The sequence below is a fragment of the Pantherophis guttatus genome, chromosome 3 (genome assembly GCF_059756535.1).
Source record: "Pantherophis guttatus breed Tessera chromosome 3, ASM5975653v1, whole genome shotgun sequence".
NCBI lineage: Eukaryota > Metazoa > Chordata > Lepidosauria > Squamata > Colubridae > Pantherophis > Pantherophis guttatus.
The window spans coordinates 14713575-14729795 of record NC_142065.1 but is presented as its reverse complement, the minus strand read 5'-3'; the positions used below and the strand labels follow the sequence as shown (position 1 = coordinate 14729795).

The 16221-nt window shown below is 40.3% G+C and overlaps 1 protein-coding gene across 1 annotated transcript in view; it reads left to right on the top strand.

Moving 5' to 3' along the window:
- Positions 1 to 4384: 4384 nt before the first annotated feature.
- The window catches only part of CDH26 (cadherin 26), a 44124-nt gene continuing 32287 nt past the window's right edge, over positions 4385 to 16221 (top strand). Inside the window, exon 1 of the mRNA XM_034433007.3 lies at positions 4385 to 4656. Coding sequence (XP_034288898.2) covers positions 4600 to 4656 — 57 coding nt within the window. The 5' untranslated portion in view covers positions 4385 to 4599. The remainder of the gene's footprint in view (positions 4657 to 16221) is intronic.

Genomic DNA, 16221 nt, shown 5'->3' with positions numbered 1-16221 from the left:
TTTTCTAAGAAAGTGTTAGCGTCCATCCAGGGTGGGTAGAACATATTGCTCCTTACCTGCTTAGATTGGCAGTACATCCTTTTGGACAATTGAAATATATGGAGAACTTGGCTCAACTACTAAAGTATCAGTTATTGATTGTATATAGGTATGTGTGCATTTAGTTATTTAAATATTTTTGTTGCCAATCGTCTTGTAAAATAGAACTCTAGGTGGCTCCCAACAATAATAAAATTGCTCCCAACAATAATAAAAGAATAATAAAAGAATAGAATAAAAGAATAAAAGACAAAATAACAAAACAAAAACAATGCTGGTGCTTAATCCATTATCTTCATCAACTCATCTATGTCCTCCCCAAATTCCAACCTTACTATCTCAATGTTTGGGGAATATACCACCTATAGCAACTTGCACTAAGTTAGCTGTTTTCAGATGCATTGAACTACCGTGTTTTCCCGAAAATAAGATCCTGTCTTATATTTTTTTGAACCCCAAAATAAGAGCTTGGCCTTATTTTCAGGGAGGTCTTATTATTTTGGGGTGTGTGGAGCAAGATGGGGCTCTTCTTGCTGTCTTACCTGATTTCCAGCTCTGTGTTTAAATATTTTCAGGGAGGGCTTATTTTCAGGGAGGGCTTATTTTCAGGGGGAGGCTTATTTTAGTGCATGCGCTCAAAAGCCCGATTGGGCTTATTATCAGGGGATGTCTTATTTTTGGGGAAACAGGGTATTACCCTTGCCATGATCGATGTTATAACTACTGCAGTTATTCAGTTATTCAGGCCAGGTATGTTTGCAAACCAATATTATTCCAGAAACTCAATTCCATATTTAGGAACTAAATAGCAGCAGAAGCTTCTCAGGTTCAACACCACTAGAGTCATTGTTTTCTTGAAGCCAGGAATCTAGACGGAAGACCTGCTGAGTGCAGAACATGGGAGCTAAGTCTGAGATGTGTTCCTAGGTTTTTTTTTCTTCTTCCATCCATTTAAGTCAATGGAATTTTGGTTTTTTGATGCTTAGGTGGTGGAGCCACCTATTAAAAGATGGCAACAGGGGGCATTTCTTGCGAGTTAAATTCCAAAAGGAAAAAAAAAGAAGAAATGGACTTTGAAAGTACAGGTGGTAGGGCAGGTTCAAGGGACGTTCAGAACCCAAGCTTGGTGCTACCTCTTCCTTCAAAGGAAGCCAGATTAAGAACATCTGGATATGCTTGAATTGAAGGAATGTAGTGAATTTGTGAAACTAAGTGAATTCATATTGTGTTATTAAATAAATCAATTTGTTCCTTGGTTTCTATGCTAACCAAAGATCTCTACCTTCTCCACATTCTACCCAGTTATGTAGCCTTGCAGACGTAAGGAATTTCTACACTAATAAAGGGGATTAGCGATGGTGGCAGCAGAAGAAAGAATAATAATAATTTTTTAAAAAACCAACAGGCCATTTTACTTTCAACTTCAAAAGTTGGGGATATCTAATCAAACAATTTACCCTGAGTGAAAAAAAAATACTTTCTAAATTGCTATCTTCAGCCATTGCTTTGAGAAGGCTGTGTTAGAATGACAAGTTTGAGAAGGGTGTTTATGATAAATCATGGGTGGACTATTGTTGGTGTGTGAAATAAGACCCAGAACTTGTATTGCCACATGTTGGCACCATTTTCCTTGGCAAGGCACTTAGTACTACAAAGTGGTGTGATATATCTTGCTTAGCAAATCAACACAAAATGCTTTAGGAGGAGCCACTAGGAAACAATGAGGTGAGGCAATTGTTCAAATAAAGGGTTTTTTTCCCCATCTCTCAACTCCACCCTAGATACTGTGACTGGAGTGATAGTCTTTAAAATTTAAATGAGTAATTCATCTGCAACGATAAAATGTTCAACATAAACATCAAGAATGACCTATGTTATACACTGAAAAGAACAGATATAAATTCCAGTAAAGAATACACGAACTATCTTTCCAACATACAGTGTTCAAAACAGCCTGGTGCTTAGTGTCACTCTGATTTGGGAGCAAATATTCCCACTTTCTTTCTACTTAATGTCCTATCTGAAATTTCGACAAGGGTGCTGGCATACTGGAGAAAGAGGAAGAAATTGGGACCAGTCAGAATAATGTGAAGACACAGATTAGTAATGGATGAGTTCAGATGTGACTGTTTCACTTGCTGTTCCCAAACTTTCAAAAATCTGTTCTGCTTTACCTACATTGGATAAAAATACCAAGATCTATGACTGAATCTGGTTTTCTCTTATGGCTGCTTAGAATCCACAATTGATCTTGCCTTTGATATATATATATATATTGTGTGTGTGTGTATGTCTGGTTTATTTCTATCAGCCTAACTGTGAAGGTTTTAGTTGGATTACATTTATTGCTTATTGCAATCAAATAGCTGTATCCTCCTTATCTTGAGTAATCCAGATTTTATCCAAGCAATTGAATGAATTGATTGCATCTGTCTTACCTTAAATCTTCTGAATAGATTTATTCTTTTTTATAGAAGCAGTGAAGGCCATTTCCAAAAGAGAGGGAACCCTGTGTTATCTCCCTCATGGACAAAATCATTTTACTTAGTTCAATATATAAAATCATTCCCAGTTTTATCTAAAGAATGACACAAGGTATTTTTAAGAACATTCAAAACAAGGTGTTTTTCAATAGAATTATTTATTATGTGACATTACAGTAATGTGCATTGTAACTGTAATGAAATGTTATTGTTTATAATTAAGATCAACCACCAACAGTGAAGGAACAAGCAGTCAAGAAATACATTGCAGACTAGCACCTAATACAACAGCCATGAAGGCCTTGGAAAAGATATTCAAATGCCGTGACATATTTATGCTTACAAAGATCAGAGCTGTGCAAACCATCTCTGTAACACTGTATGGAACCAAAAGTTAGACTATAGTACTGACACTTTGAACTTGGCATTGGAAAAGACCAGTGGTGAAATCCAAATTTTTTTTACTACCGGTTCTGTGGCGTGGTGTGGCTTGGTGGGTGTGGCAGGGGAAGAATACTGCAAAATCTCCATTCCCACCCCACCCTGGGGCCAGCCAGAGGTGGTATTTGCCAGTTTTAAAATAAATTTCAAAAACAAACAGACAAACAAACAAATAAATAAGTATTTTTTCCCCCTGGCTATCTAACTTAATCTGAATTTGGTTGTCCAGGACACTGTGTCTTGGACACTGTCATGAAAATCTACCTAGCATACTTTATGCTGCATAATTCCCTTGAAATCTGTCAGGATTTTCTCAAAAATGGAACTGGGGTTCATAACCATCAACCATTTTCAATTGCCGGACAAAGCCAGACTAATAGGGTTTTAAACAAGGTTTAAAAACAGTTTCTACCTATGGGCTGTCAGACTCCTAAACACAATCACAATCACTCCATGTACATATGGAAAAGTATGAATAGTTTTTTTCCCCTGCAATTACTTGTATAAGGATTATTCTATATACTATTCATGTTGTCTTGTGTTTTCTGTTATGGATTGCATCAGTAGAGGCTAAACCAATTTCGTTGTATACATGATGTACAATGACAATAAAGCAGTGGTGAAATCCAAATTTTTTTACTACTGGTTGTGTGGGCGTGGTGGGCGTGGTGTGGTTTGGTGGGTGTGGCAGGGGAAGGATACTGCAAAATCCCCATTCTCTCCCCACTCCTGGGGGAAGGATATTGCAAAATCTCCATTCTCACCCCACTCTGGGGCCAGCCAGAGGTGGTATTTGCCAGTTCTCCGAACTGCTCAAAAGTTCCGCTACCGGTTCTCCAGAACCTGTCAGAACTTGCTGGATTTCACCCCTGGAGAAGACCCAACTTTCTGGAAAAGGCTGTAATGATGCCAAAGATGAAAAAAAGAGAAGATGATTGAAGTAACATGGATAAACTGTTAAGAATGTAGATGAACACACCACTGGAAGACATGAGAAACCAGATTAGGAATAGAGCATATTGGGAGAAAATCGATTTAGCAAATAGCAAAAAATAACTCGAAGGCACATCATCAATCAACCAAGAAAAGTTTAGTCTTGCGTGGATAAGTACCAGAGAACTAAATTACTACTGTTTAGTAATATGGAAGGACTGTCTGCACATTATGCTTTTTTTTTTTTCTGTAAAAAACCCCCAAAAGCTGTTTCCAATGATTTGCTAATTTCTAAACAGGTTTTCCTTTTTGATTTGTTTTTCCCTTACTTTCAAATTGTTACTTTTATTCTTGCTTTAAACCAAAGCAAACAACAACAAGAACCTGCCAAGTGGCTGTAGTGGATTCCTCAGTGGGAAGGCGGAGTAAAAAGAAGCCGAGTAACTTAATATTTCCTTAAACCGTAGCCGATGTCAAGGCAATCCGACAAAAGGGACGGGGTGGGGTTACGCACGATCCTTCAGCTCTGCGAGCAGCGTTTTTGCTCTCTCTCCCCTCTTTAGCAGGTGGCCAGTTGATAATCTCAGCGCACTTTCGTTGACTCTCCAGTCGAGCGCGCAACCCCGGAGTATCCTCCAGTCCTCCTCTGCCTCCCAGGACCGGCGGGAGCCTCAGCAGTTAGCCAAAGTCGAGCGGTACCACGATGCTGGCTTCACCCCGGCGCAAGTGGGGCTCTACCGCTGCGCGTTTCCTCCTGGCGGTATGGAAGGGGAAGGGGAGGGAGGGAATCGGGGACCAGATCCTGATGCTGGAGCCCCATGATTGACAGTTTGCCCGTCGCAGCCGGTTGTGTTCTGGGCAGCACCAGCCAGGGTGTCCCTTGTGGGACACGCGAGACTCTGGACTGAGAACCTCCTTTTCCAGGCAAAGTCTCATCTAGCTGCAGGTGGCTTCTCTTCTTTCACTCTGTGCGTCGTTGACCTTGGCAACCTGGGATGAGAGTCTGTAGAGATTCTCAGTCATCCAGGTCATGGTTGTCCCAAAGGTGCTTCTTCAGGAGGCAACTGGTCTTTCTTTTTCTTTCTTTCTTTTTTTTAAAATTTGATTTATATGCCGCCCTTCTCCGAAGACTCAGGGCGGCTTACAATGCCTTAAGCACTTGTAAAAAGAAAATTTCTTTTCTTTTTGCTTTTGAAGACTTTTTAGCTATACAGTTTGGGATGAACAGCCTTTGAATGGTTGTGGGAGTAGGAATGGATTTCCAGAGAAAAAAAAAATGCAGACTACAAAAACCAGGAGCACTTCTTAGGTAACCCTGAGGACACAACTAAACCTCCAAGTGCTTCAACGACCCTCTAAAACAGTGGTTCTCAATCTTCCTAATGCCGCGACCCTTTAATACAGTTCCTCATGTTGGGGTGACCACCAACCATAAAATTATTCCTAAGACCATTGAAAATATGTGTTTTCCGATGGTCTTAGGCGGCCCCTGTGAAAGGGTCGTTTGACCCTCAAAGAGGTCGCCACCCACAGGTTGAGAACCACTGCTCTAAAAGGATGCAGATTACCAGCTGTCTGCAAGGAATCGAAATCCTTCCATTCCCCACTACCCTGTCAGAGCTGAAGAAGCTTCTTAGATGAGAAGTGAAAGGTCTTAAAAAGAAAAAACAAGAAAGTCCAGTTGCCTCTTGAAAAAGCGCCTTTGGGATTGGGATGCTGTTTCAAGCTACATTTTTTTTTCTCCTGGTTATCAAACTTAGTTTGCACTTTTTTTCACAGAGGCCAAAGCTGGCAAATTGGGGCGATGTGGTGATGTTCAAAATAGGGTTTGGAGTCTTCTTAATGCAGCAGAATCTTCTTGAAATATTAGGGCAATTCATGACGGTCAATCTTGCAAGATCAGCCAGATTAATAATTGTAAACTGATACTAGAGGTGGAAAAATGGATAAGAACGACTAGGTTCTTATGATATCAGCGTTCATAAATATTGAGCCCAATTTATACCACTAGAGCTTTTGAAGTGGAACCAGAGTAGGAGTCTACCAATCTTTGTGTAGCCTGCTGAGTGATGTAGATCTTTTTTTTTTTTCATGTTTTATTGCATTTCCAGCAATTAGGTTTTAGGTTGGGGTACATTTTTGCGAGTCTTTTTGGGGCTAAATGCCACCGATAGAACATTTTATATTGGCTATATACGGCAGATTTTGTTAATGTATAGTTTTTCTCCCAATTTTTTCCCCAATCTTCTAACTCAATGTTTTTGCCCAATATTTTTAGCCCATGCTATCATTGATTCCTTTACAATTTCTTCTTCTAAATCAAAATTTAATAAATAATTATATATTTTAGATAGTAATTTCTCTTCTAGGCCTGTTAATAATTTATCTAATTGTGTAAATTTCGGTTCAAATCCAAATTCCTCTAAATCTTTTTTGTATCTAGATTGCAATTGAAGATACAGCCACCAATCTATGATTATTCCCTGTTCCTTTAATTCTTGGTTAGATTTTAATCTTCCTCCATTGTCCAAAATTTCATTGTATTTTATCATTTTACCAATATCTAATGTGTTGGGGTAGATAAGAGCCCTGGTGGTGCAGCAGACTAAAGCACTGTTATTAACATCAGCTGCCTGCAATTACTGCAAGTTCAAATCTCACCAGACTCAAGGTTGACTCAGCCTTCCATCCTTTCTAAAGTAGGTAAAATGAGGACCCAGACTGTGGGGGCAATAAGCTGACTTTGTATAAATATACAAAAGTATGAAGGCTATTGTTTAATGCAGTGTAAGCCGCTCTGAGTCTCCGGAGAAGGGCGGCATATAAATAAAACCAAAAAAAAAAAAAAAGATCATTGCCTCCATAATGGATAACCAGCCTGGGTTTTGAGATAATGTTTCTTCCTAATTCCCTCCCAAATCTGTATCAGTGAATCTTGCAGTGTATGTCTATAAAAATATGATTGTGAATGTTTCTTATTTCTGGTGTTCCATATGAAGGCATGCCACCCCATCTGAAGATCATGTCCTTCCAGTGCTAAAATTCTCCTATTCTTTAAATTAATCCATCCCCTAACCCAAACCAAACTCGCTGCTTTGTAATAAGTTTCCCATGCAGGGAGTCCAAAGCCACCTCTGCTTCTTCTATCTTGAAGTGAGATTAATTTTATCCTCGCCTTTTTTCCTGCCCATACGAACTTCATAATCATTTTGTTTAACTCTTTAAAGAAATTCTTATCTAATTTTATAAGAATCGTTTGAAATACATAGAGTAATTTTGGCAAAATATTCATTTTAATTGTTGCGATTTTCCCTAATAGTGACAACTGTAATTTCCCCCATCTTTCTAAATTTTTCCCTATTTGTTGTATTAATTTTGTATAATTATCCTTTTTTAATGTTCTTACTCCCTCTTCTCCTCGATGAGCTTTCTCCTCTTTGCTTTTATCCTCTTGGTCTTTCTCTTCTGTCGTTGTTCATCTTGGCTGACCGATTCCAATTCCTCCCTACTACTATATTCTTCCTCTGAACCAGTGAGCTGGTCATATAGTTCTTGAGCTTTCTCCATACTATCAACTTTACTTTTTTTATTGTTCCAGGAGACTAACATTCCCTCTGGAGTAATCCATCAGAACCATATATTCCTTTTATTTAATTAGGTCACTAAAAAGCGGTAGTCTTTCCATTGTTCGTGGACCTTCCTAGGGATTTGTTTCAGAGTAATAATTTCCTTTGTACATCATCAGTCCTCTCTTGTGATCTTGTATATCATATCTCTCACTTTCTTGTGAGTGAATCTTATGTGGACTTCCCTGGGGAGTTTGTGGCGTCTAGCATAACTCATATAGACCCTGTACACACTGTCCAATTCGTTTATAATCTCTCGCTTGTCCCTTTGCAGTGCATCTGCAATTAAGCCTGCCATCAGTATCCCTAGATCCTCTTCTTTTGTGTCCATGACGTTTTGACGTTTTTAACCTCAGAAAGAAGGAAGCCTGATCCATCTCCAAATGTACCAAAGATTCTCCTAATTCCTTATTCATCCCAGACATTTTCCGATTTACCGTTTCTAGATCTTTCTCAGTTTGCTCTGTTCTATTTTCAATAGTTTTTATTCTCTTTTCATTCTTCTTGGACACACAAGGAATTTGTCTTGGTGCATATGCTCTCAGTGTACATAAAAAAAAAAAGATACAGTCGTCAAGAATCATAAGGTACAGTACTTAATGATAGTCATAGGAACAAATAAGCAATTAAATCATATTAGGGAACAGTCAATATAAATCGTAAGGATACCAGCAACAAAATTAAAGTCATACAGTCATAAGTGGGAGAAGATGGGTGATGGAAATGATGAGAAGATTAATAGTAGTGCAGATTTAGTAAATAGTTTGACAGTGTTAAGGGAATTATTTGTTTAGCAGAGTGATGGCATTCAGGAAAAAACTGTTCTTGGGTCTAGTTGTTCTGGTGTGCAGTGCTCTATAGCGTTGTTTTGAGGGTAGGAGTTGAAACAGTTTATGTCCAGGATGCGAGGGGTCTGTAAATATTTTCACAGCCCTCTTTTTGACTCGTGCAGTATACAGGTCCTCAATGGAAGGCAGGTTGCTAGTAATTGTTTTTTCTGCAGTTCTAATTGTCCTCTGAAGTCTGTATCTGTCTTATTGGGTTGCAGAACCAAACCAGACAGTTATAGAGGTGCAGATGACAGACTCAATAATTCCTCTGTAGAACTGTATCAGCAGCTCCTTGGGCAGTTTGAGTTTCCTGAGTTGGTGCAGAAAGAACATTCTCTGTTGTGCTTTTTTGATGATGTTTTTGATGTTAGGTGTCCATTTTAGATCTTGCGATATGGTAGAACCTAGAAATTTGAAGGTCTCTACTGTTGATACTGTGTTGTCTAGTATTGTAAGAGGTGGAGGTATGGAAGAGTTTCTCCTAAAGTCCACCACCATTTCTATGGTTTTGAGTGTGTTCAGTTCCAGATTATTCCAATCGCACCACGAGGCTAGTTGTTCAACCTCCTGTCTGTATGCGGATTCATCATTGTCTCAAATGAGACCAATCACTGTTGTGTCATCTGCAAACTCCAGTAGTTTAACAGATGGATCGTTAGAGATGCAGTCATTGGTATATAGAGAGAAGAGAAGTGGAGAGAACACACAGCCTTGTGGGGCCCCTGTGCTAATTGTACAGATATCTGATGTGATTCTGCTTAGCTTCACCTGCTGCTTCCTGTTTGTTAGGAAGCTTATGATCCACTTACAAGTGTGTTCAGGTACCTGTAGCTGGTTTAGCTTAGTTAGAAGTGTGTCTGGAATGATGGTATTGAATGCTGAACTAAAGTCTACAAAGAGGACCCTTGCGTAGGTCTTTGGAGATTCAAGATGTTGTAGGATGTAGTGCAGAGCCATATTAACAGCATCATCTGTTGATCTATTTGCTCGGTATGCAAATTGCAAGGGGTCTAACAGCGGATCTGTGATGGTTTTCAAGTGGGACAGCGCTAGCCTTTCAAAGGTTTTCATGACTACAGATGTTAGAGCAACTGGTCTGTAGTCATTCAGTTCCTTGATAGTGAGCTTCTTCCGCACTGGGATGATAGTAGAGCGTTTGAAGCAAGAAGGAACATAGCACATCTCTTGCTCTGTTGGGCAACAGGGGGTTAATGACTGAGGCAATCAGGAACTCGCGTCGTAAGTCTGAGGACTTAACATCTCTAGCAATACAGCTAGCTAGATTGTATTCAACTCAATACAATAATAACTGACAACTGATACTTTTGTGAAATTGTGGACTACTGATCACTTCTCAGTCATTACTGGCTAGGAAATGATGGGGGTTGCAGTCCAAAGTGTCTGAAAATACAGATAGTCCTTGACTTACAACAGTTCATATAGTGACCATTCAAAGTTACAACGGCACTGAAAAAAGTGAGTTATGACCGTTTTTCACATTTAACGACCATTGCAGCATTCTGAAGGTCATGTGATCAAAATTCACATGTTTGGCAACTGGTTCATATTTATGATGGTTGCAGTATCCTTGGGTCATGAACTGAGCTTTTCTGACCTTCTGACAAGCAAAGTCAATGGGGAAGCCAGATTCACTTAACCATTGTGCTACTAACTTAACAATTACAATGATTCACTTAACAACAATGGCAAGAAAAGACATAAAATAAGGCAAAACTCAATTAACAAATGCTTCACTTAGCAACATAAATTTTGGGCTCAATTATAGACGTAAGTCGAGGATTATCTGTAAAGATGAATACAATGCTGAACTTCTCACTTTCTGTTTGATAGCAAGGCATATATTTAAGGTAGCACAGTGATTAGAATGCAGTATTGTAGGCTAATTCTGCTGACTGCTGATTGCCAGCAGTTTGACAGTTCGATTCCCACTGGCTCAAAGTTGACTCAGCCCTCCATCCTTCTGAGGTCCATAAAATGAGGACCCAGATTGCTGTGGGCAATAGGCTGACTCTGTAAACTGCTTAGAGAGAGCTGTAAAACACTATGAAGCGGTATATAAGTCAAAGAGCTACTGCTATTGCTATATATTTGATTTTCATAGTGGGGCCTATGACCTATGTATCAATAATTTGACTTACAGAATAACAGAGTTGGAAGGAATCTTGGAGGTGTTCTAGTCCAACATCCTGCTCAAGCAGGAAACCCCATATCATTTCAGACAAATGGTTGTCTAATCTTTTCTTAAAAACCTCTCTTGGAACAGCCACAACTTCTGGAGGCAAGTCATTCCGTTGGTTGATTATTCTGACTGTTAGGAAATTTCTGAAAGTTAGGAAATTTCTCCTAGGTTGCTTCTCTCCTTGATTAGCTTCCATCCACTGTTTCTTGTCTTGCCTTCTGGTGTTTTGGAAAATAGGTTGACTCCCTTCTTCTTTGTGGCAACCCCTCAAACATTGGAACACTGTTATCAGGTCATCCTGAGTCCTTCTTATCATTAAACTAGAGTCTAATCATATTTCTTTAGAGCAGTATACATTTCTAAGTAGTTTTCCTCAGAAGGCCCCATTATGAATTCCTGAAATAAACAATGTCTTGACATGTCCTTGTATTCATAATCAGATAAAGTTTCACCTACATTTCCCACTTTTGAGTCACCAAGAATAGGTTAAGTATTCATAATATGCATGAGCAAATAACATTAGAAATGGTTTTGTTTCCTCCCTTTGAGTGATAAATAGCTGGATGAAATGGCTTATCTGGATCCATTCCAGTCAGGCTTCAGGCCTGGGTACAGCACGGAAACGGCATTGGTCACATTGGTTGATGATCTCTGGAGGGCTCGGGACAGGGGTTGCTCCTCTGTCCTGGTCCTGTTAGACCTCTCAGCGGCTTTTGATACCATCGACCATGGTATCATGCTGCACCGGTTGGAAGAGTTGGGGGCGGGGGGCACTGTGTTGCGGTGGTTCTCCTCCTTTCTCTCTGACCGGTCGCAGTCTGTGTTGGCAGGGGGGCAGAGGTCGACCCCGAGGCGCCTTATATGTGGGGTGCCACAGGGGTTGGTCCTCTCGCCCCTTCTGTTCAACATTTATGTAAAGCCACTGGGTGAGATCATCCGTGGTTTCGGGGTGAAGTATCATCAGTATGCTGATGACACTCAGCTGTACATCTCCACCCCGGACCACTCCAATGATGCCCTTGAAGTGATGTCCCTGTGCCTGGAGGCCATGCGGATCTGGATTGGGAGAAACAGACTCAGGCTCAACCCATCCAAGACTGAGTGGCTGTGGTTTCGGCGTCCTGATACAGTCAGTTGGTGCCATCATTGACTATTGGGAGTGAGACATTAGCCCCCACAGAGAGGGCTTGCAACTTGGGTGTCCTCTTGGATTCACGGCTGTCTTTAGAAGAGCACTTGACAGCTGTGACCAGGAGGACTTTTCATCAGGTTTGCCTGATCCGCCAGTTGCGTCCCTTTTTAGATCGGGACTCCTTACGCACGGTCACTCATGCCCTTGTCACTTCCCGCCTGGACTACTGCAATGCTCTCTACATGGGACTCCCCTTGAGGAGCACCCGGAGGCTCCAACTGGAGCAGAGTGCGGCCGCACGGGTGGTTATGGGAGCGACGTGGCGTTCCCATGTAACACCTCTCCTGCGCGAGCTGCACTGGCTCCCAGGGGTCTTCTGGGTGCGCTTCAAGGTTTTGGTTACCACCTTTAGAGCGCTCCATGGTTTAGGACCTGGATATTTACGGGACCGCCTGCTGCCACCAGTAGCCTCTCACCGGCCAGTACGCTCTCATAGAGAGGGCTCCTCCGGGTGCCAAACTGTCGACTGACGTACGCTCTCATAGAGAGGGCTCCTCTGGGTGCCAAACTGTCGACTGACGTCCCCAGGGGGAGACCCTTCTCTGTGGGGGCACCTGTTATCTGGAATGAGCTCCCCCCGGAGATACGGAGGATCCCGGATCTACAAACCTTCCGCCGCGCCCTCAAGACTTTTTTTATTTCAACAGGACGGCCTGGCCTATCTTTTCCCTTTTAACTTTTTAAATTGTAAACTTTAAATTTGTCTTAAGTATTGGGGGTGTTTTAATTTGTCCCGGGCCAAATTATCTAATGTGGTTTTATACTGTCTTTTAAATTTTGTAATCTATATGTTTTATTTTTTGGCTGTTCACTGCCCTGAGTCCTTCGGGAGTAGGGCGGTATATAAATTTAATTTAAAAAAAAATAGCTCTCACGATCAATCTGTTATTTTTGCTTACATTTTTTTAATTAAAGTTTTTTTAAAATTTTTTTTACAAACATATCAAATCACAGTGTGGCACCTTGGTGTCATACATTCTAATACAAATAAAACTAGTAGAGGCTAAACCAATTTCGTTGTATACATGATGTACAATGACAATAAATATTCATATTCAATATTCAATAATATTTCAATATTATTATATTGAAAGCTGGAATGGAGATTTCCTTACAACTTAATAAAGCTAAGCATGGTCTTCCTGAACTAGAAATTCCTTTTCAGCTTGAACTGTTTTTTCTGCTGATAGAAGTAGTCATAATATGAGTCAAAATATTATGGTATGCATGTAAGGACATCCTCTTTGAGCCATTATATATTTAAAGCAATGAATGATAGTAAATCTTGCAAGTTTTCAGTCTCAGGATACTGATGTAAGGAAATATTTTCAATGGATTTTTTTCAACAGATTCAATGGGTTTAGGTATGGCTACTAATATAGTGTTATGCAACTTATATAATTTTTGCAGTTATAGTCAACTTACAACCACCAAGCCCCAAATGTATGTTGTTGAGAAATATGTTAAGTGAATTTTGCCCCATTTTACAACTTTTCATGCCACATTTGTTAAGTGAATCACTGCACTGTTGTTAAATGAATAGCACTGTCGTTAAGTGAATCTGGTTTTCCCCATGGACTTTGCTTGTCATAAGGTTGCAAAAGGGGATCGCATGACCCAGGGACACTGTATCTGTCATAAATGTGAGTCGGTAATCAAGCATCCAAATGTAAATCGCGTGATCATAAGGATGCTGCATCGGTCGTAAGTCTGAAAATGGTCATAAATCACTTTTTTCAGTGCCATTGTAACTTTGAACGGTCACTCAGCAAACTGTTGTAAGTCGAGGGCTACCTGTATGTACTTTGCATTTAGTAAAGTCTATATTTCCCCCATTAAATTATTTCAGAGCTTTTTGTCAGGAGTAAGATTTCTGTCATGCTCTTCTTATTTTGGGATTTATTATACAGCATAAAGGTAATGTCTGAACCGAGCAATGATACAATTAGATATGACCATTATTGTATTATGTATCAGTCAGCTCAGTTTTTGCAAACTATATCAGGAAGTTGCCGTTAAGTGATTTTACATTCTTTCTTGGGATAGGAGAGATGCTTGGATTAAGTTGCAGGAACTTTGTCATGCAGTTTTCTGTTCTGTTTCTATTTGGCATGATGAAATCTTGCATTCCTAAGGTTTGAAATGCGCCATAGCAGTTCATTTCATCATTTGGTATCAGCCTAGGATTTCTCTCATATAAACAACCATTCCTTTCCAAAACCCAGAAAAAAAGAACATAGCAGAGTGTGTCTAAAGTAAATGGCACACTCCATGGCCTTAATGGATAGAGCTGTTTTTCCTTGACTGAGTTTGAAAATGCTGAGTAGGTCAGTACATGGATGAAAAATACCAGGAAAATAAAAAATAAAAATAAAAATGGGAGCCAGTTTAGTGCTAGTACAGGGGTTTAAGGCACCCTGTTATTAAGCTGGTTATTAAGACCAGCTGCCTGCAATTACTACTGCAGGGTTCGAATCTCGCCAAGGCTCAAGGTTGACTCAGCCTTCCATCCTTTCTAAGGTAGGTAAATTGAGGACCCAGTTGTGGGGGCAATAAGCTGACTTTGTATAAATATACAAAAGGATGAAGGCTATTGCTGAGCACATTGTAAGCCGCCCTGAGTCTTCGGAGAAGGGTGGCATATAAATCAAATTAAAAAAAAAAAAGTGCTGTGATTAAGGAAGCCTAGCCTAGAAACCAGAAGTATTCTAGTCCAGCCTTAGGCATGAAAGCCAGCTGGGTGATCTTGGGCCAGTCATTGTTTCTCAGCCCAGCCCACCTCACAGGATTGTTAGAGGGAAAATAGGAGGAATGAATATTAGGTGTGTTCACTAAGTTGAGTTATTTATACAAATAATACATCTTAAAAAATCTAAGGCTATACTAGGCCTAGTAGGAAGTTGACATATTGGAAGAAGGCTGTGGCAAACCACTTGCATACCATAGCCAAATGAATGAAGGAATGAATGGATGAATGAATGAAATGTAATAGCAATAGCACTTAGACTTATATACTGAGCTGTGGTGGCGCAGTGGTTAGAATGCAGTACTGCAGGCTACTTCTGCTGCCTGCCGACTGCCTGCAATTTGGCAGATTGAATCTCACCAGGCTCAAGGTTGACTCAGCATTCCATTTTACCGAGGTCAGTAAAATGAGGGCCCAGATTGTTGGGGGCAATATGCTGACTCTGTAAACTGCTTAGAGAGGGCTGTAAAAACACTGTGAAGTGGTGTACAAGTCTAAGTGCTATTGCTATATTGCTTCATAGTGCTTTTACAGCTTCTCTTTAAGCAGTCTACAGAGTCAGCATTTTAGCCCCCAAAAATCTGGCTCCTCATTTTACTGACCTCGGAAGGATGGAAGGCTGAATCAACCTTGAGCCTGGTGAGATTCGAACTGCCAAACTGCTGGTAATCGGCAGTCAGCAGAAGTAGCTAGCAATACTGCATTCTAACTACTGCCCCACCACAGCTCTTATACTTTATTTATTTATTTATTTATTTAGTTTGTCAAACATGTACAAGATAACAGGTATGAGTATAAACATGAATATGACACAGGAAATGGATACGAATAAATGGGGACAGTAGGACAAGGAGGGTAGGCATGTTGGTGCGCTTATGCATGCCCCTTACAGACCTCTTAGGAATGGGGTGAAGTCAACAGTAGACAGTCTAAGGTTAAAGTTTTGGGGGTTTGGGGAAGAAACTACAGAGTCAGGTAGTGCATTCCAGGATTGACCACTCTGTTGCTGAAGTCGTATTTTCTGCAATCGAGTTTGGAGTGGTTTACCTTGAGTTGTATCTATTGTGTGCTCATGTATTATTGTGGTTGAGGTGTATAATATATACTGTGTAACATGGACCAGAGGGGAACACTAACTCAAGAAAAACTTTACTTTTTCTGTTTCACAAAAAAGATCAGTGGTGAGAACTGAAATTTATTGCCATTAATTTTATGTTAAATGGCTAAGAATTGTTTATCCATGTCAGTGGTGGATTTCAAAATTTTTTACTATCAGTTCTGTGGGTGTGGCTTGGTGGGCATAGCATGGCTTGGTGGACGTAGCTTGGTGGGTGTGGCAGGGGAACGATACTGTAAAATCTCCATTCCCACCCCACTCCAGGGGAAGGTTACTGTAAAACCCCCATTTCCTCCCGATCAGCTGGGACTTGGGAGGCAGAAAATAGATGGGACGGGGCCAGTCAGAATTTTTACTCCTGGTTCTCCGAACTACTCAAAATTTCTACTACTGGTTCTCCAGAACTGGTCAGAACCTGCTGAAACCCACCTCTGATCCATGTCCTTTTTCAAAACTTTATTTTCCATCCAAGGAAATCTGAGCTGTATGCTTCAGCCTTCAGAAGAAGGCTAAGATAGACAATTAACTTTAGTGAGAAAAATGGGGCTGGTTTGGTACAAGACAGGGGGCATGTTCAAGGTCACACTGATGAACACAAGTCCTTTGTTAAATAT